This window comes from Silurus aristotelis, assembly GCF_946808225.1.
Source record: "Silurus aristotelis genome assembly, chromosome: 9".
Classification (NCBI taxonomy): Eukaryota; Metazoa; Chordata; class Actinopteri; order Siluriformes; family Siluridae; genus Silurus; species Silurus aristotelis.
Window position 1 is genome coordinate 2,763,084 of NC_139582.1, and position 22,129 is coordinate 2,785,212.

The 22,129-nt window shown below is 39.2% G+C and overlaps 1 protein-coding gene across 13 annotated transcripts in view; it reads left to right on the forward strand.

Annotated features, from left to right (window-relative positions):
- The window catches only part of ppip5k1a (diphosphoinositol pentakisphosphate kinase 1a), a 34,956-nt gene that overhangs the window by 11,269 nt on the left and 1,558 nt on the right, over positions 1–22,129 (forward strand). For 2 of the 13 annotated variants that reach the window (XM_083549867.1, XM_083549868.1), the window contains 20 exons: positions 70–156; positions 242–317; positions 446–555; positions 1,376–1,461; positions 1,563–1,688; positions 2,676–2,797; positions 3,238–3,420; positions 3,501–3,642; positions 3,759–3,982; positions 4,839–4,966; positions 5,719–5,833; positions 5,922–6,029; positions 6,685–6,798; positions 6,961–7,101; positions 7,831–7,924; positions 10,147–10,272; positions 12,059–12,121; positions 19,117–19,254; positions 19,339–19,452; positions 20,930–21,474. In XM_083549867.1, coding sequence (XP_083405993.1) covers positions 70–156; positions 242–317; positions 446–555; positions 1,376–1,461; positions 1,563–1,688; positions 2,676–2,797; positions 3,238–3,420; positions 3,501–3,642; positions 3,759–3,982; positions 4,839–4,966; positions 5,719–5,833; positions 5,922–6,029; positions 6,685–6,798; positions 6,961–7,101; positions 7,831–7,924; positions 10,147–10,272; positions 12,059–12,121; positions 19,117–19,254; positions 19,339–19,452; positions 20,930–21,474 — 2,842 coding nt within the window. Of the gene's footprint in view, positions 1–69; positions 157–241; positions 318–445; positions 556–1,375; positions 1,462–1,559; positions 1,689–2,675; positions 2,798–3,237; positions 3,421–3,500; positions 3,643–3,758; positions 3,983–4,838; positions 4,967–5,718; positions 5,834–5,921; positions 6,030–6,684; positions 6,799–6,960; positions 7,102–7,830; positions 7,925–10,146; positions 10,273–12,058; positions 12,122–16,004; positions 16,185–19,116; positions 19,255–19,338; positions 19,453–20,929; positions 21,475–22,129 lie in introns of all 13 variants that reach the window. The other 11 variants (XM_083549870.1, XM_083549859.1, XM_083549860.1 and 8 more) reach the window with 9 other exon arrangements.

Sequence of the window (22,129 nt, forward strand, 5' to 3'; positions counted from 1 at the left end):
CATTTCTTTTTTCTATCTGTATGTTTTTGATTGTGGAATAATGACCGAAGCGTAATCTGACTCGCGCAGGATGGAGCTGCGCTGCGTGATCGCCGTGATCCGCCATGGAGACCGAACACCCAAACAGAAGATGAAAATGGAAGTCAGAAATCCCATGTGAGTTTCCTTGTGTGACTGAAAACTCTATTAAACCCATAGAGACCCACATCCTGAGGTATTTGCCCTTGTGGTCCTTCTACAGGTTTTTCGAGCTATTTGAAAAGTACGGAGGATACAAAACCAACAAGCTGAAGCTGAAGAAACCCAAACAGCTGCAGGTTAAAGCACTTATTGTTCTATATCATTTCACAGCACATCTCCTAATGCATGGAGACGTCTGCTAGTTATTTCCTGTGTAGCTCTTAATACACTATTATTACGTCATAGTTACTGTTTCACCCTTCAGGAAGTTCTGGATATTAGCAGGCTGCTGTTGGCAGATCTGGGGCAGCACAGTGACCGTGAGATCGAAGAGAAGAAGTCAAAACTGGAGCAGCTTAAGACTGTTCTGGAAATGTGAGTTAGAATCAGTTTAAAACTGGCACACTCAAATGGGAACATTCAGTCCCACTGGAGAATATCAATATTGCTGATGTGGATTGTAAAAATTCAGATTATTCTAGAACAAAAGAAAAGTGTCCCTGTTTAAAAATTAATTTAAGTACATTTAAAAAATATTTCAAATTGCATATAATGACATGTACAATTGTTTTAAGTATAGATTATTCTCTAAATATGTTGGCAAAGATAAAACATAAATAAATAATCGGTAGGAGTAACGACGATGGACAGGATTAAAAACCAGTTTATTTGAGGGACAGCACATGTAGGACGTTTTGGAGACAATGTGAGGGAGGAGAGATTGAGATGGTTTGGACATGTGCAGAGGAGGGACATGGGGTATATCAGTAGGAGAATGCTGAGGATGGAGACACCAGGAAGGAGGAAAAGAGGAAGACCAAGGAGGAGGTTTTTGGTTGTGGTGAAGGAGGACATGCAGGTAGTTGGGTTGAAAGAGGCAGATGTAGAGGACAGGGTGGTATGGAGACGGATGATCTGCTGTGGCGCCCCCTAATGGGAGAAGCCGAAAGAAGATGATGATTACATAAATGCAACAAATTGACACTTTTTTTTTTTTTTTTTTTTTTTTTTTTTTTTTGGGTAGTTGTAAATATATATATAATATTTCACAATTGTAAAGGATAGGATTTTAAAATTCACAGAATCCCAACAACCACATCAAATATCTCGAGTTACACAAAGTTGTTCAAGATGAGATCAGTTTCGGGCTTTGATCACTGGTTTCCGTTTTCATTTATCACCATCATGCATGTAGGTACGGCCATTTCTCTGGGATAAACAGGAAAGTGCAGCTGACTTACCTTCCCCACGGCCAGCCTAAAACTTCCAGTGAGGAAGAAGGTACATGACAACCAAAAGATTTTCACAGTGCTTTCCTGAATCGATCACATCGATTCGTCCGTGTGTTATGATGCTCTCCGTGTCGTTTGTCTCACTAGCAGACGGACGTAACGAAGGTCCGTCTTTGCTGCTGGTGTTGAAGTGGGGAGGCGAGTTAACTCCAGCAGGCCGAGTCCAGGCCGAGGAGCTGGGTCGAGCTTTTCGCTGTATGTACCCTGGAGGACAAGGTACAGTATTACTTTCAGCTTTTCTCTTCTTTTCTTTTACTTTCACACTCCTGGGATCTTTTTACGTCTCATTTCTATCTGTATCTAGGTCTGATTAACAGGAGTCAATGTGCATTTTTAATCATAATCATATTAATATATCAAGTAAATAAATAAATAAGCAGCTAATACAAAATTAGGACAATTTATATTTGGAGAACTGGAATACTGAGCCAACATGGTTGCCGTTTGTTACTTCAACACCATGCAATTCCGCCTGACACAGACTTCATCACGCATCAAGACGATGAGCCGACGTGTACGTCCAAGCGTTATTTAGAGAGCAAACGGTCATCTGGAGTGATATCCATCACAGAACGACCTGCCCAGTCACCCCACCTAAATCCCTAAACTGAATGAACTGAATCACAAGAAAGAAATTTCTAACTAGTGAAGAACATTTTTTTTTTTTTTCTTCAAGAGGCACAGAAAAGTGTTTCAGCCAAACGTTTGGAGAACGTTGAAAATTTTTTAACGTCCACATTTAGTTCTCATTTGCCTTCGTAATAGAAGATGATGTGGAGATTTTGCGCTCATTCAGCCACAAGGGTGTTTGTAAAGTCAGGTACTGATGTAGGTGAGGTGAGGAGGTCTGTGGTGCAGTCAGCGTCTTCAAACAGATCTTCATGGAGCTGGCTTTATGCACAGGAGCATTGGGATGCTGAAACAGGTTTGGGTCTCCTAGTTCAAGAGAAGAGAAAATATAGTGCTCCTGCATCCAAAGACATTCTATACTTATGCGATTCCAACATTGTGGCTGGAAAAGTCAGGTGTCCGAAAACTTGGTTCAGGTAATTTAGCATTCCTGTGTGCAGAACTATACACCAGTTCCAGTCCTCTTGTGTATTTAGAATGTATTATAGTGATAAAGTGATTTACTTAGGCATGTTTGTGTTGTATTACTGTAGATATACTCTGATATACTTTTGTGTTTGTGTTTGTGTGTAGGGGATTATGCTGGCTTTCCTGGATGCGGCCTACTTCGTCTCCACAGCACTTATCGCCACGACCTGAAGATCTACGCCTCAGATGAAGGCAGGGTGCAGATGACTGCAGCTGCCTTCGCTAAGGTAGTGGATCATAGATTTTACTTGCCAATAATTAATTAATCAAATGATAGTTTTTAAAATAATACAACAAACATAAGACTCGTGTAAAATAGTATTGAACTTTAGTACAAAAATAAACTACTGAATCATGAAGATGAATGAAATAAATATGAATATATTAATTATATTGATAAATACTGAGAAAAATAATTGCCATGCATTAAAAGTGAAAAAAAAAGTTAGTAAATAATTAAACATTTACATCGAAAATAAATAAAATCTTCAAGTAAACAGCACGTGATGTCAGTGATTCACCTCTAGAGGCCGCTCTCGTACCGCATAACGCAACCCAGAAAAAATATCGGTGTGGATTTTAGCAATCAACTGAATTGGAAAATCGATGAAGCGCTCGCCTTCTAGTGTCCTGTATACAGATCTAATCTCTGTACCATGTCTGGCAGGGGCTGTTGGCACTGGAGGGCGAGCTGACCCCCATTCTGGTTCAGATGGTGAAAAGCGCTAACATGAACGGCCTGCTAGATAACGACCTCGACTCGCTGGGCGGCTGCCAGCAGCGCGTCAAAGCCCGGCTTCATGAGATCATGCAGAAAGATGAAGACTTCAGAGAGGAAGATTTCGACAAGGTGAACTCGAATTTCTCAGCACTGTAGGTTAATATCTCTGCGTCAAACATGTGTTTATCGTTCTCTGTTTTTCCACTCAGCTGGCTCCAACAGGCAGCCCCTCCATGGTGAACTCTATGAAAGCTGTAGAAAATCCTGTGAGAACATGTGATAAGGTGTACAGCCTCATCCAGAGCCTCATCTGCCAAATCCAAAGGAGACTTGAAGATCCAAAATCTGCAGGTTAATTCATTTCTTTAAAACAACAGATTAGATTAGACAGAGACAGATCCGATTATAATGTTGAGGTCATTCTGGATTTCAAAGCTCATGACATAGTCGTTTTTGTTCCCTCTCAGATCTGCAGCTGTACCACAGCGAGACTTTGGAGATGATGCTGCAGCGCTGGTCCAAACTGGAGAGGGACTTCTACATGAAGAATGGACGATACGACATCAGCAAGATCCCAGACATCTACGACTGTGTGAAGTATGATGTTCAGCACAACAGTTCCCTGGTCCTGGAGGACACCGTGGAACTGTTCACACTGTCACGAGCGCTGGCAGACATCGTCATACCACAGGTACACAACTAGCACAGCGTCATTTTTGCACGAATACACGTAGGCGTGTCCCCGACTAAGGTTTTACACATCAGAATTCTCAACTGTACGAAGATATGGAAGGAAATATATAAAGACATTTTGGATCCATAAACCTAAAAACCAAATGCAGAAAGGTAGAGAATTTGCACTTTACATGTCGGCAAATGAAATGGTCTAAATTGGCGAGCACGCTGAACAATCCTAAATTAATTAGCAAAATAAAATTAGAACAGAGTAGACCTACAGGATCTCCCAGACATTGTTCATTATTTAAATCCCTGCCACCGAGATGCTCCTGTGATCTGTCACAGGGGGGTTGGATTTATTTACACACGTAAAAAATATTTATTAAAAGCTGTATATTAACTTCTTAGGAGAAAACCGATAGTTCTATGAGACTTCAGTCATTGAGCACCCCCGTGTAATCAAAATGGCACGATCCTCATTTTTTCATAGCACCTCTGTGAACATTCGACTGCGAGATTTGGAGTCAAATCAGGCTCCTCCTATCGAAGCATTGAATCCTCAACTATTCAGTCACCCCTAAAGGATCTGCTCGGAATAGGACCAGTGCACAGATAACAAACTCAAATTCCCTTTTAAATAGCCCAGATCCTATACAAAAGATTCTGTATCGGACTATCCTGGCTCACGCACTCTTCCCTGCCTAGTATTGGCTACAACACCTGAAATGGTTTTTTTTTTTAATGTTTTACCAATCAGGTTTTCCTAAAGTTCGTTTAGTTAAAATAAAAATTCATTAGTGCAGAAATTTATCTTGTTTAAAAAAAAAAAATTCCCTTTTTTTTTTTTGTTTTGTTTGATGTCCGTTCAGGAATACGGCATAAACAAGACGGAAAAGTTGGAAATAGCCTATGGCTACTGCCTACCTCTGATCAAGAAGATCCAGCTGGACCTGCAGAGGACTCACGAAGACGAATCTGTCAACAAGCTCCATCCACTGTAAGCTCGGTCTGTGCATGTTAGGGTTACGATACATTCGCTATGCATATGAAGCAGCTACCGAAGCGGCGCGATACGATTCACCCCTATTACAATGCAGTGCGATCTGATTCGACGCAATGCGACGGAAAAAATACGATGCGCTACAATTTATGGTAATCCTACTTCCCTTTTATTTCTTTGGTTCAGACAAACAGCAAATCGTGCATTTACAGATAATTATATATAAATAAATAATTTTTACAGATTAGGCATACCATTATAACATCATGAGTGGTGAAGTGAAAAACACTAATTATCTCGTTATCATGGCACCGGTTATATTTATTAGGCAGCAAGTAAACATTTTGTCCTCAAAGTTGACGTGTAAAAAGCAGGAAAATCGGGCGAGAGTCAGGATTTGAGCGAGTTTGACAAATTGAGACGTCTAGACGACTGTCAGAGCGTCTCCAAAACTGCAGCTCTTGTGGGATGTTCCTGGTCTGCAGTGGTCTATCAAAAGTGCTCCAAGGAAGGAGCAGAGGTAAACCAGAGACAGGGTCGTGGGTGGCCGAGGCTTATCAATGCACGTGGGGTAGCGAAGGCTGGTCCGTGTGGTCCGATTCACCAGACGAGCAACAGACGTTGAATTTCAATTCAATAATAAAATAATTTTAATACGCAGATGGATGAATGTATACAGCTGCGTATTAAAATAATTTGATTATTGAATGGAAATTCAACGTTTGTTTGTATGTTTCCTCTTTTCCCAGGTATTCCCGTGGTGTGCTGTCCCCAGGCAGGCACGTACGTACACGACTGTATTTCACCAGCGAGAGTCACGTTCATTCACTGCTTAGCATCTTCCGCTACGGAGGCCTGCTGGACGTGAGTCACATATAATTCAGGACTTGTACACAGAACCTCTTGAGATAGGCACGGCTTTACTCTAACCTGAGCTCCTGGTTTGTTCTAGGAGGACAATGACCATCAGTGGAGGAGGGCCATGGACTATCTAAGTGCCGTTCCCGAGCTCAACTACATGACCCAGATAGTTATCATGCTGTATGAGGACAACAACAAGGTATTTTATGTTCTCGCAGGCTGCAGAGACAAATTACACTATATGGACAAATTATTGGGACACCTGATTTTTGGAGGCATGCAACTGGGAGCATGACATTTTTCTCTTCACTTGAACTAGGAGACTCAAACCTATTCCAGCTCCATGAAGATATGGTTTCTATGGGTTGAAGTGGAAGATCTCCTGCTATAGAGCTCCGAACTCAACCCTATTAAATGATAATTGTGAATGCCTGACTGCACCCCAGGCCTCCTCACCTACATCAGTACCTGATTTTACTAACACGCTTGTAGCTGACTGAGCACAAAATAAAATCTAGTGGAACATCTTCCCAGAAGAGTGGAGCTTATTATAAGATTAAATAGGGACTACATGTGGAATGCAATGTTCTAAATGAAGCACAGACCAATCTTATGAGCAGGTGTCCACAAACTTTTGCCCGTATGGTTCAGAACTTCACAAACAAAGAATTGTGCTATGAAAGCTACTCTTAGGCTTCTAGTACAAGTGAATAAGCAAAGATTTCCTCAGGTTATCATGATGATGATGATGATTGACCGTATGTGGTTTATGTATTAAGTTTGAAAAAAAAAAAATTCTGAAGTATTTCCTTGAATAAATAGTTCCTTTAAATAGACTTTTATTTGCATTGCAGGACCCCTCGTCAGAGGAGCGTTTTCATGTCGAGCTACATTTTAGTCCTGGGGTGAAAGTGTGTGAAGAGGAGAACGCACCAATGGGTTTCGGCTTTCGTCCTGCATCTTCTGAAGTAGGCGGAGTTACTTTGTTTACTATAAAAGTGCTGGGTATTAATCGGTTATTATGCTTGTTGAAATAATTGTTGAAAGATACGTTTTGGTGTAATGTGTGTGTGTGTGTGTGTGTGTGTGTGTGTGGGGTTGTCATGTACGGATATTTTTCTTTTTCTTAGAATGACCAAATGCAGACAGATCCAGGAAGTTTGGAGAATCTCATGAGGGATGAACCAGATCGATCAGTACCACTATCTGATTCAGTAGGCCCTCAGCGTAGATCTCCTCTAACTCAAAACAGGAAGACTAGTTCCATGGAGGTACAAACTTCTCATCCTCATCCATTCATCATTATCTTTGTTTTTAGGTTTACTTCTTAATACCCTGGCTTTCTGTCTGCTGCATGGACTGAAGTGTGTTAAATCATATCCTGTTCCTTTTAGACCCTTTTGTAAAGGTTTTATGAAATTTATCGCGCCTATGGGAATAGATTCTGGTTTAATGCTTTGTTTTACTTCATAGAATTGCACTTTCACATATCGTCTCTTAGAGGTCGACCGATTTATCGGTTTTGCCGATTAATCAATTGCTATCAGCAAAAATGCATACATAGTTTTTCCTGGTTGCGTTTCACATTACGAGAGCGGCCTTATATTTGCTTTATATTTATTTGGAGGGATACTTTTTGTTTCAGTTTAAACTCGCCTTTTTTTTTATATTTATAACTAGAAATATAGTTATTTATAGCACATTTTCATGATTCAGTATTTGTTTTTTTTGTTGTAATAAAGTTCAGTACTATTTTTAAAAACCATTGGTCGATTTATCGGTTAAAAAATTTCACGATCGATCGACCTCTAATTGTCTGTAATAGAGAATGAACAGGAGGTGCTTTCATAGTAAAAAATAAGATTCCGATATCATTGGTTTTTAAGATACAGGCTGATATTCTAAGCGTTTAGATTATTATGTATTAATTCCTGTAGTTAGACAGTTACACCAATAACAGCAGCAGTTATTTTGATTCTTTTTGTTTTGCTCTTGTGCAGTTCTTGTCAGAAACGTCGTCCTGTAAAACAGCCAGCTATCGCCTTTTCCCCTCGTGCTCACGCCAGTCTCCGGAGATGAAGCAGAGCGGATTAGGTGGGTGTCATGAGTCTGTTTGTCTCAGTTGTCCCCTGCTGCTCGGGTCTCCCTGTTGAGATTAAGTCATTATATCATTTACTGTCACAAGATTAATACACTATATGTTTGTGGACACCTGGGCAGAAGATTGGTATTTTTGGAACATCTTAATCCACATTAAGTCCTAATTTGCTCTTATAATAAGCTCCATTCTTTCGGGGAAGATGCTCCATGATTTTGTTGAGATTTGTGCTCATTCAGAAGGGTGTTCCTGAAGTCAGGTCCTGATGTCGGTGAGGTGAGGAAGCCTGGGGTGCATTCAGTGTTCACAATTATTGTCCAATAAGGTACTGATATACAACTGTCCAATAGAGGCATATATAACTGGAAAAGTCAGGTGTCCCAATACGTTTGTTTATATACGTAGAGTATGGAGAAATATTAAACATTTATGTTTGTATGAAGCAAAATTTAGTGGGTGCCTGAACTGCTGATTTAAATACTAACTTTGTGTGACATCCAGTAATTTTTTACCTAAAATATATACATGTGTAGAAGTGTAACTGGGTTTTAGTTTGTATAATACGTTTATAACTACTATTAATAAAAATGCTACTTTTACCTTTACATTCATATCGATTTTATTTTGTATATATATATATTTTTTTTTAAACACTACTGAAACCTACCTTTCACATGTTGCATGGTAAATTCTCTATATACAGTGCATTCTCAAAGTTTTCACACCGCCTTTTTCCAAAACGGATTAAATTCATTATTTATCATATCTTTCAACTTCCTCAAAATTTTTACAAACAATACCAACATAATGACAACGTGAAATCACATGCACATAAGTATTCACAGCCAAAATTGAGCTCCGCTTGTTCGAAGTCCACCTGTGGTACATTTAGTTGATTGGACATGATTTGGAAAGACACACACCTGTCTATATGAGGTCCCACAGTTACCAGTGCATGTCAGAGCACAAACCAAGCAGAATTGTCTGTAGACCTCCGAGACAGGACTGTATCGAGGCACAGATCTGGGGGAAGGGAAGGAAAAATTTCTGCAGCATTGAAGGTCCCAATGAGCACAATGGCCTCCATCATCCATAAATGGAAGAAGTTTGGAACTCTTCCTAGAGGGGAGCCGCCCGGGCAAGCCGAGCGATCACGTGAGAAGGTCCTTATTCACGGAGGTGACCAAGAACCTGATAATCAGCTCCAGTGTTTCTCTGTGGAGAGAGAACCTTTCAGAAGAACAACCATCTCAGCAGCACTCCACCAACGAGGCCTTAATGCAAGAGTGGCAAGACGGAAGCCACTCCTCAGTTAAAGGTACATGACGGTCCACCTGGGGTTTGCCAAAGGGCACCTGAAGGACTTTCTGACCATGTGAAACAAAAGGTTGAACTATTTTGCCTGAATGCCAAGAACCATGTCTGGAGGAAACCAGGTATCGCTCATCACCTGGTCAATACCATCCCTACAGTGAAGCATGGTGGTGGCAGCATTGTGCAGCAGGAACTGGGAGACTCATCAGGATCGAGGGAAAGATGAAAACCTGCTCCAGAGCTCTCTGGACCTCAGACTGGGGCGACGGTTTATCTTCTAACAGGACAAAGACCAGCACACAGTGGTGTTTGTAGAATTTTGAGTGTAAAAATTTAAACTTAAAAAAAAATTTAAGCTGTGGACAAAAGTATTGGGACACCTGACTTTTCCAGCCATATGTGATTCTTCTTCAAACTGTTTCCACAAAGCTTGAGGATCACAATTGTATAGGTCACTCTAATTGTGGTAGCAGGGAATTTTCTCTTCACCTGAACCAGGAGACCCAAACCTGTTCCAGCCGGACGATGCCCCTGTGCACAAAGCCAGCTCCGCGAAAAGATCTGCTTTATATGGGTTGAAGTGGAAGATCTCCTGCTATAGAGCTCTAAACTCAATACTATTAAATAATAAATGTGAACGCTGACTGCACCCTGAATGAGCACAAATCTCCACGAAATCTAGTGGAACCTCTTCCCAGAAGAGTGTAGGTTTTTATAAGAGAAAATAGGGATTAAATGTGGAATGAGATGATGAAAAAGAAGCATATGAATCTTCTGATCAGGTGTCCACAATCTTTTGCTCATACAGCGACACGACTTTCCCATTTTGTGGGGAAAAATCTGAATAACAGCATGCGGTTGTGGTGGTGACTAACTGACCTAATTCTCTAACCCTCCTCCACAGGCTCTCAGTGTGCAGGCCTCTTCAGCACCACTGTCCTTGGGGGGTCCTCTAGCGCCCCCAATCTGCAGGATTATGCCCGTACACACCGCAAAAAATTATCCTCCGGCAGTTTGACATATAAAGATGGTATGTGCTCATACAAGCCGTTCTGATTATTCTGTTAATTTCATTCCTACTTGTTAGAAAGCAGTTCAGAACACACATTTCAAGCCCCATCTCGAAGGGTTCTTAGAAACGTTTCAGTGTTTCGTAGGTCATTAGTTAGAATTTCGGTTTCCTGGCTAATACATCAGACCTTTTTATTTATTTATTTATTTTTTATTGTGCATCACAGTTGCCATTCGTTGTCTTTTATTGTATTTCATGCGTACCAGCATTGATTGGCTTCACGTTTGCTTCCTTTACTTTAGCTTCATCTCTATCTCATTCATCAGTGGTGAATATTACTTTTTTTTTCCCAACCGTATGTTTTACTGAGAAAAGAAATTTTTTTATTTCGATGAAAATACCCAAAAAGCAAGTTTTTAATGATCGTAGCTTAACAAATTTACATAAATAGATTATATTATACATTTCAACAGATTCATGAATAAACTGTATGAACAAAAAAGTTTTTGGACACCTGACCATAAGCTTGGTAAGTATCTTAATCCACATTTGGTTCCCTATTTGCTCTTATAGTAAGCTCCACACTTCTAGATGTTTCACTAGATTTTGTTTAGGTTTGTGCTCATTTGGACACGAGGGTGGATAAAGCATATCTTCAAAAAGCTAGGTTTTTTTTTTTTGCCATGCTGGAACTTTTTTTATAGGATAGAAAAATAAAATCCATGCTAGAAACACTCATGGCTGGAAAAAGTCAGGTGTCCAAATACTTTCGCCCAAATTGTGTGTCTGAAAGACAGAACACATAGCTGTCATATTAAAATAAACTTATACGACTCCTAAAATTGGAGTCACTGACCCTTTTGTTCACTTAATTTAGACAGTTTTGAGACTTGAGCCCATGGCTGTGAAAGGCTTCCAGAACATTCCTGTATGTAGAGAATATTTTTTGTGTGTCCACAAGGTGGCAATGTGTCACGAGACGCCGTTTCTCTCAAGGGAAATTTTATTAGCAAGGCTTTACACGTTCTTGTTTTCTCGTATCTACAACGTCTGTGCGTTCATCTGTCCCATGTCCACAGTCATGCTCATTGTGTGGTGAACCTCTATTTCAGTGTGAACCTTTCTGGTGTGGCGTGGCGTCTGTGTGTTTGATCTGTGTGCTTGTTTTCCTTTGTAATCGGTAGCCGTGTCCTCTGAAGGTATGAAAGGGTTAAGGTTGTGTGTGTGTGTGTGTGTGTGTGTGTGTGTGTGTGTGTGTGTGTGTGTGTGTGTGTGTGTGTGTGTGTGTGTGACAGTTAAATACAATTGCAATCGCCCTATTTTACTAAGTGAGTGTGACCCGAGGTTGTAAAACGTGGGAAGAGTTGGCAGAGAAAACGTTTTACACGTGAGCGAAGGTCAACCAGAGATCTAGAGAACCCATTATTGTTTCTCTGACTTGTGGGATTACGCTGATCTCCGGATCCATTACTGAAAGCAGTGTCTTATATAATCATGAAAAACGATATGGAGCCTTTTTTTTTTTTCGTATCGTACAGAACTCCATGCTGCCCCCCCCCCTCCCTCCTCCGTTTTACCTTCCTTTAATGACTCTTTAACCGTGTATTACAATAGCATAGACCCCCACCACCACCCCCTCCCCTGCCCTCAATGACCTTCAGCTCTGTTCTCGCTAATGTCCTCAGAATGTCTCACGTTCAAACTTCAGCACTGTATAACCCAGACAGCTCCCCCCCCCCCCCCCATCCTCTTACAGGTGCACTCCAAAAGATGATAACCCCAGTGACCTTTTTTATTTCCTCAGAGTTGTTGTCTATGCCGGCAGTAAAGAGATTTTCTGTGTCGTTTGCAAAGCATCCGACTAATGGTACGTCTGCTTCTCTTCAAGTATATTTCACATCTCTCCACCTTCCTTGTCTTGCATGCCCTTTCAGTGGGAAAAAAAAGTCTTAAATCTCTTTAGTTATGAGCTTTTGTTTCAGTTTAACATGGTCACATGGGCATCTCCACCACTTCCTCCCTCTCGGCTCACCCGTTCATCTGGTCGCTCGCTCGCTCACTAACACCTCTCTCACATTGTGTTTATGACACCCTGCATAAGACTGTCACTCTCACACCTCAGTGTTGATACATTTCTGATTTTTTTTATTTGATTTTTTTTATACAACTGTTTGATTGTGGGATGTGTCAAAGTGCTGGAGGTGTGTTTGTGTGTATGTGTGCATATATGTTGGTGTACATATATACATGTGTGTGTCGCATTAATGAATTACAGTTGGCCTGCGATTGCATGAATGTTGACCCTGTTCGGATATTTACTAGTGTAGACCCTATACAAAGCCATGATTTTTAACACTGGGTTCTTTATAAGGAAAAAAGATCTGAATTTAAGGAATATAAGATCCCTGGGGATTATTATGGATATATTTATGATAAAATATTGGTTTTGTTTCATTTTGGAAGCACCTTTTGCAAATTAGGTTTGTGTGTGTGTGTGTGTGTGTGTGTATGTATGTGTGTGTATGTATATGTATATATATATATATATATATATATATATATATATATATATATATATATATATATATATATATATATAAAATAAAATAAAATTAATTGTTTAACCGGGAAGAAAAAAAAGTTGATCTTTTATCAAAGAATCTCTCAAAAGTAAATATGGGTGGAGCGTCACAAACTTGTGGAAGACTGTATCTACAAAATTGTGGAACAATTTTAGAAAAATATACCCCAATATAAAATTGCAAGGGATGAGGGCGAAAATCTTTGGGCCCTCAGGTGGCACTGCACAGTTTGCCATGTAATCCACAAATGCAGGTTAACTCTCTATCATGCAAAGAAGAAAGCATGTGTGAACATGATCCAGAAACGCTGTCATCCTCTCTGGGGCCAAAGCATATTTAAAATCTACTAAGCCATGACTTTATAGTAGAAGAGTCTGGGTACTGAACTGGCCTGCCTGAAGTCTAGACCTTTCACTATTTAAAAACATTTGTATCATCATGAAGCAAAAAATACAACAAAGAACACCCAGAACTGTTGAGCAGCTAGAATCCAGTATCAGATATCTATCAGACAACTTCCAACATGTACCAGTATTTAACAATGTTTTCTTGTTTGAGTTTCATTATATTTGTACCACAGATAATGGAAAAACTCATTGGCAAGCCTGCATTAAACTATTACATCAGGACACTGTGAATACATGTAACCATGGCGATAAGTACAAATGACCGCTTAAAATGGACAAAAATGATATTGACAAAAATATTGGGACACTTAGCTTTTCCACCTATATGTTGTTTTTCCCCAAACTGTTCCCACAAGGTTGAGACACAATAGTATAGTTTTTGGATGTGGTAGCATGAAACTTTCCCTTTTTAACTAGAAGACCCAAACCGTTCCAGCATGGCAATGCCCCTGTGCAACAAAACCAGCTTTACATGGGTTGGCGTGGAAGATCTCCTGCTATAGAGCTCGGTATGTTGGATTTATAGTGACGATATGATGAGTGCAAACGTCCAAAAGCTGGAAAATATACATCGTAAAAAAAATCTCAGGAATGATTTATAGATAGGAATGGTAGGAATGTGAACCTATAGCGCATAAAGCTCTGCTGCATACTACTCTTCCCACACACACACACACACACACACACACACAAAAGATTGTAAACATGCACAGTATAAATACTCCACCGATGCGATTTTATCTGCCTGCAACAGCATAACAGTCCAATACTGAATATCATTATTGGGGCATAGACTGGATTTGACACATTTTCTGATTCAATCCTCTTTTTTTCCCCTGTGAATGCATCCTAACTGGCACAACACAGAACTTGCACTTGTGATGAATCCTGAGTTTATCTCTATAAAGATTAATCTCTGTAACAGTGTGTGCATGGTCATGATGTTTGTACTGAATTAGTATCAGACATCAGTTGATGATCGAAGCTCTGAGATCAGTATCATATTAAGGCTCCATGGTATTAAGACTACTGTATTTGTAGTGTGTGTGTGTGTGTGTGTGTGTGTGGTGTGACTGACTATGTTAGTTTTGCATGTTTCTCTGTTAGTATTTCAAAGTTTTCACAGCAGGAAAGTTACAAAATCAGTAATATTAGTCTACAGATTGACAGTGATTTCGACTTTAACTGATGTTACAACATTTAACATTTAAAAATTCACAATGCAAAATGAACTGAATACGCTTATTGCAGAGACTTTACCGTTTTTTGGGAGACACACGCATGTTCCTTCCCGTTTCAACGCACCAAATTGGGTCATGTAAGGGTATGAGGATTGACTTTGACCAAACAAATCTATAAATTAGATTAGATTCAAATTCATTGTGCAGAGTACAAGTACAGGGCTAAGATGAGCAAAAGCAATGGAAATAAATAAATTTCATATAAATATACAATAAAGGTATTTTGGGAGTGCAAATGTGAAGATAAACACAAAAGGTGACCATAACGATGCAAAAAAATAATAATAAATGGCAACATAAGGTAGAGTTTTGTAATTTGTGTAAAAATTTACACACTTTTGGCATCCGGACGGTTTGTTTCTCCAAAAGTTAAATTGAAATTTTTGATTGAAAAGTTTGCGTCTCAAAAAACATAAAAGACTCCACACTTTTTTCAACTCTGTTTTTCACTCTGTCAAGTATCGATGTGAAGTCTCAACCCAAAGTTTGACATTTATTCACAATTTCGAGCAATTTGATTAGTCTTGTAGAAGTTTTATACACATTTAGCAAAACTGCTTGTGTTTACCACTTCGTTTTAATCGATTTAGATTAGAATTAGACTGAATTGAATTCAATTAGACAATCAACTTTGCAGAATTGCAGTCATTTACATGTTATTTTAGGTTAAATATTACATTACATGTATGGCATTTGGCAGACGTGAATCCACAGTGAATTTCAATGATCTCATTTATACATCTGAGCTATTGAAGGTTAAGAGCTTTGCTCAAGGGCTCAACAGTGGCAGCTTGATGGTGCTGGGATTAGAGCTCACAACCTTCTGATCAGACATCCAACATCTGAACCACTGGGCTTTTTAAAAACTAAGGTGTAAAATTTGGGTGAAGAAAGAAAATACCAACAGGCTTTTTTTTTAGCCATCACAACATTCAACATTGTGCCATTTTAGATGTGCTACAGATATACAGTGTCTTATTTGTGTTAGAAATTTTTGTTTTTGTTTGTTTTTTTTGAGAGTATAAATTTACATTTACAATTAAATATCTAACCATTTCAATATACATATTGATCCATAGGAATCACGTGGTCATTTTTAGTCCATTCAAAGATACCGGCATATAGCACACTACACTATATAGGAAAAAAAGTACTGGGACATCTTGTAGCTGAACGAGCGCAAATCTCCACAAAATCTTGTGAAACATCATCTACTACAACTCTGTTATGTTCTTATGTGGTGGACAAACCATGTAGGTGAGATATACAGATACAGTTGGTAAAATATACGGGATACGTGAAAAAGCTACTTAAGTATGGTAATGAATTACATTTACTTCCTTACTGTCCACCACTGTTTCTTCATGGTTTTGTTCGAGAATCTTTGCGGCTCATTGTGTGAAAATTTCTAGGGCTGAACTTTGTTATACACCCTTTTGCTCAGAATATACATGCAGGCATTATCAGGCCAACTCCCATCCTCTTCCCTGCTCTTCCACGCTCTGCCTCTTCTTCCTCAGAGCCCCTGGAGGAACAGCAGGTAGCCCAGCTGCTCCGGCGCTTCTCCACAGAACAAAATATCCGCCACTCACTTTTTCTGGACAGCACTCTGGCCCACCACCTCCACCAGTGCTACTACCACCTACGCCTCTTCCGAAACTGGCTAATCTCCGGCCAGGACCCTTTAGAGTACCTATACGGTTAGCCCTGCTGCACCATATAGCGTGCCCTGGCCTGCCTTGCACTGTGCTGCACTTAAACTGGCGTGTCATCACCAGACCAGCTTCGCCTTCCATACTGCTTGTGAGCATGTGTAAAGCTTGCTGTTGTGTTTTTTTTTTTCTTGTTGTTTTGCTTAAGAGTAATTTATCCTCATGCAGTTTAAAAGCAGCAGGTATGGTCGTGATCACGCTTTCAGACCCGGGTGGTGTTTGACCGACGTGTCATTGTGTACAAAGTCTGCATGTCGGTGGGCTTTAAACGCAGACCCAGAGGTTGAATGCTAGATCTGATACACGTACCTGCCAAGAGAATCTGTCCAATTTTATATATTTCTACACTGACAGATGCACTTATTGTTATAAAAATATTTCACTTAAAAACAAACCGTTTCCCCATTTTTTTCCCCCAAATATAGTTAATTGTTTTAATTTTAATTTTTATTTTTAAGTTTGGCTTTTGAGCTACAGGACTAATTTTAACCAAAGTGAAGGAAATATATCGCAACCAAAATGTTTTCTACAGATACAGGGTTAGATAGATTGGCAATCTAAAGGACCTGTTTTTCTCAAAGGCTTCTAAGTAGAACAAACCCTTCTGTTGGATTCTACATATAGTGGATATTAAAAGTCTACTTATTCCTCGTTAAAATGATAGTTTTTTTTTTTTGTTTGTTTGTTTTTTTTTTGTGACGTAAAAAAAAAAAAAAAAGTTAAATAACAAAAATTATGAAAAAAAAACATTCAACAGTAACTATAATGATAGTCAACAAAAAAAAATTGTATCCAATAATATATAATATAAAAAAATATTTATAATATAATAGATAATAATATAATGATTCTAGATACAGTGGATATTAAAAGTCTACATACCCCTGTTAAAATGTTCTTTTTTTGCGACGTAAAATATTAAAATAAAAATAATAATATAAAACTAAAGAAAAAAATTTTTTCAGGTTCAACAGTAATTCTGACGATCCCGTCAGTGAACTGATTCTAATTAAGAATAAGGATCTGCTGTTTCTGGAGGACTTTCTTGACATCTGCTGAATCAAACTTGCAAATCATTGTTGAAGACGTATTGATCAATACGTGTAAGAAATTGATGACGACCACGAAACTAAAGTTACAGAAGTTACAGAAAACATGGTTTGTGTAAATAGGCAAAAGATCAAGAAGAAAAATTATCCGAAAAGCTGCCAAAAGACTTCTGGGATTTACAGAGCGACCCTGATTCATTCACCTGAGCAGTTATGGGGTTTAGAGCCTGGCTCAAGGGCCCAGGAATGGCACCTTGGTGAGGTTGGGATTCAACCAAATCGGGGTTCACAACCTTCACATCCAAAGTCCAATGCTATAATGCCCTCTATGCTACCACCTCCAAATATTACAATAGTTAAAGAAATAGCAATATACTGACCACTCTGCATCTCTCAACTCAACATGTCTGGTTTGCTAAATTTTGGGGGGTCTTTGGACAAGATTTCACTCAAAAAAACACATTACTCACAGTAAAGCATGGTGGTGGCTGCATCATATAATAATGCTGCTGGCACTGGAGCTAATGTCAACACTCAGGGAATCAGAGATAGCTCCAAATACCAGTCTATTTTGGCACAACACTTGCAGGCTTCTGTGTGGCAGCTTTGAGCACAACAACCCAAAACACAAATCTCAACAAGGAAATGACTTCAGAAGAAAAAAAAAAAGATCTGTATTGTAGTGGTCCAGTCCAGATCAAAGCTGAAATCCTCAAAATCTTCATCCGAATGATATTTATTCAACAAAATACAGTTTTAAATCAACAATGTATTCTTTAATTCATTATTAATTAGAGGTCAACCGACTGTAGATTTTACTGATTTGGATAGCTAGGTTGGATCTTGCCTTGCCAATAATCGATTAATCAATGGATTTAAAATGAGTACTGGATAAAAAAAAAAAAAACACTCCATGTAAAATAGTACTTAACTTTATTACAATAATAAAAACAATAATACTTCTCTTGAAAATGGGCTAAATAAAATAAATATGCATTTACATGCAATAGACATGCATTTAAACTGTTACATCCAAAATAAAATAAAAAAATACTTCAACAAACAGAACGTGGCATCAGTAATTCGCCTCTAGAGGCTGCTTTCATACTGTATAATGACAGCGACCTGGAAAAACTATCGGCATTGATTTTTTGCAGATAGCCGATAGTTCCAGCAATCAACTATCGGTGCCGATTAATCGTCGAAACTTATGAATCGTTGGACCTCTAATCATTATTACTTTAAGTAAACAATTAGGCAATATTTCCAAAATTTTGCTTTTATTTTGCCAATCAAATAGATGAAAACATGACTTCATACAGAAAGTTCCCTAGCCACTTTGGGATGGTCTGTGTGATCTCCATTACAAAACAGATTTGAGGAATTCTTTTTTTTGTTTGTTTGTTTATAGAAAGGATTTTGGGTGAGATGAACTTCCCATACTGGCATGTGTAATATGTTTTCATTTTGCTATTAATTCTCACTACGTTTAAATAAATCAAGAGACTCCTAATGGTAAGCTTGTTGTGGTTGATTTTGAGTAATACTTGGCAACCGTTGTCGCTTCTACTACGTTTAGTGAATTTCAGTAGAAATAACATGCTTGAGTGTGTGTGATTTTAGATAACAATGTGTGTGTGTGAGTGTGTGTGTCTGTGGTGTGTGGCAGGCATCTCCTTTGGTTCTCTAACTAACCAGTATATACTAGAAAGTTACTGGTGTATGGTTGTGTGTGTGTGTGTGTGTGTGTGTGTCAGTGTGTGGTTGGGGATGGTTGTTCACTGATCTCCACACACTGCTGTGTGTCTCGCAGCTCACACAGATTGCATTATGGGTACATTGTTTTGTCGTGTGTTTTTTCTTCTCTGTAGGATTCGAAGGCTGCTCCATGGTGCCCTCTATCTACCCCCTAGAGACACTACACAACTCACTCTCGCTCAAACAGGTGGACGAGTTTCTGACGGCGGTGTGCGAGAACGCAGGGGACTCCCACACCAGAACCACTAGAGGTAGCGGCAGTATGACCATGTGGTTTATCATATTTTTTCATTCATTTATCAGCGTGGTTTCACCATGTCTGCTGTTCTCCACAGCTCTGTCAGCTATGTTTGACTCTCAGAACCAGCCCTCGGTGGACTCGTATATACCTCAGAGAGTGCTGTCCTCCTCTGCATCTCTACGCCAGCGCTCAGAGCGTCCTCCCTGGTGTGAGTACCGCACCACTTGGGCCTCGAAACCTTCAGATACACCCACAGTCTTCTCACAAACATATGTTTCGGAATTTTTATTCTTGTAAATGTTTTAAAGTATTTATGGTGTTTTAAATGACATAAATCATCAGGACATCAAATGGAACTTTTGCTATTGACTGAAATAGAAATGTTTTGTTTTAGAAAGATAGAAAATATCAAAATGTGAAGCAGGGGCACATCCCAAAGTTATCGCTTCAAATATTTAATCGCGATTAATCACAACTTAATTGAACGTTCTAAATGTACCATAAATCAATACTTTTCAACTTTTTAATACTATAATAAACATTTACAAATGTATGTTTATTACTAGTGAAACCAAACTCAACATAGAGCATGAAGTCAACATATTCTTGTAAATGTTTTAAAGTATTTATGGTGTTTTAAATGACATAAATCATCAGGACATCAAATGGAACTTTTGCTGTTTCCACACGGACGGTTTTAATTGCCGGATGTGTGCGTCACAACGGATTTTAGTGCTCGATTTGAAACTTGCCGCATCGGTAAAACGTTTAGTGATTTAAAAAAAAGGGTTTTTACAGTGTAGTTTATTATTATTTTGGATATCTGAGGAAAGTAAGGACATCATGAAGAAATATGTGTTGTGTTATAGGTTATAATTTTGCCTTTTTTAAATTCATTAATTAATATTTTGTATAAAAACGGTCAATAGAAAATGTGCGCTGCATTAATCGCACGTTAATAAATCGGTGCAGTTACAAAGATTTTGCGTTAACGCGTAATTACGTGTTCGTTACTGACAGCTGTAATATATTTATATTCTTTTTTATACATAATCTGGATGTGCATCCCTTATGACTAAGGCGATGCGATTTCTCGATGCATAGACAACGATACGCTACATTACAGATACATATGAAGCAGTTTTGATGCGATACGATTCACATGTATTAGGATGCAGTACGATCCGATTTCAATTCCAATGAACACGACGTGATGCAATGGAAAAAATATGACGCTCTGCAATTAAATATGGAACAAATAGTTCACTTTGATTTGTCTTCTACAGACGGACAAATCATCAATTTACTTAAGTGTCTTCTGACTTTTAACACATGGCCCCTTTTACAAACACGCCTTTGTAGTGCAACAACAAAGATAAAACCAGATGTTCTTTTCCTGTTGTGTCTGCAGGAAGTCACAGCTCTACCTCTGCCATGTTAATCTGTATTGTATGTGCCTCTCAGGACACGCCTCGTTCTCCGTAGTGTTGTGATACGTAATTTTTACGTAGCAGCAGCGGTGCTGAGAGAATGAATCGATTTACATATCAAATATTGGTTATATTTTATATATATATATATATATATATATATATATATATATATATATATATATATATATATATATATATATATATATATATATATAAAAGAAGTAAAGGTCATTGTGTGTGTTTCCTGTGCAGATAGCAGCGGTCCCTCCAGCACAGTGTCTAGCGCAGGTCCATCATCTCCCATCACGATGGACACCTCTCCTCCTTTCAGCTTCAGCGAGAAAGCCGCTCTCACTCCGCAGAGCAGTGAGGAGTTCCACTCGTCCTCACAAACTGCCAGCCATCACACTCCTCCGTCCTCCTCCTTTCTTCCTGAAGGCTCATCTTCTGACCCAAGCTTCGTCCACGAACCCCAAACCCAAAGTACTGACAAACCCAATGACCTCATTTTAGACAGCACATCGTCCACAGACTCTCTACCTCCGGAGGGTCCGGAGCGTAAGCAGCACGAGGAGGGTCAGAGTACCACTGAAGGTGAAACAGAAACCAGTCCCCCAGGTTCTCCTAGGGCTGGACACACCATGGAGTCCTTCTGCAATCTTTCCGGATCGGTGCCAGGCTCATTGCCGGTGCTCCTAGAGCTGCGCGAGAGCAGTTCAGAGGCTGGATCCAGTACCCAGACTCCCCTGAGCCCTGATGAGGCAGAAGACTTCTTCAACACTCAAGAGACAGTCGAGGTAGCAACATCAATGCCTTTTTACTACCAACAGCCAAAAGTAGCAGACAGCCTTTTTTAGATCCCGGCTTGTTAGGATGTTGGAGTCAGAGTGCAGGGTCAACCATTATATAGAACACCTGGAACTAGAAGGGTTAAGGGCCCTGCTCAAGGGCCCAACAGAGGCAGTTGGTTTTGTGGGGGCTTCAACTTCCGATTTGTAACCCAGAGTTTTAACGGTTTAGTCACTGCTGTCCACTTTTAATACCTAACATCTGATATTCCTACACTTTCAGACCCAATGCCAGACTGAGATCTGCTGTAGTGAGCTAATTGCATGTGTTGTTTAGATAATGGCCGTCATATATATATATATATATATATATATATATATATATATATATATATATATATATATATATATATATATATATATATACGAGGTGGTTTTAAAAAGTTTCGAGACCCCTTGCACAGTAAAGCAGTTTTATTGCCACTTCTGAAACGTGTCCTGGAAAACTTATGAAGGTCGGTGCTCCCTGTGACCGTGCGTGCAGCCTTGTGCTGCCATCTGTTGGTGTGTTACAAAACACGACTTGAAACTTTTTTTTATACCACCACGTATGTTTTCTAGATGTTAAAAACTAGAAATTGCATTGTGTCATAAGCGTAAATTT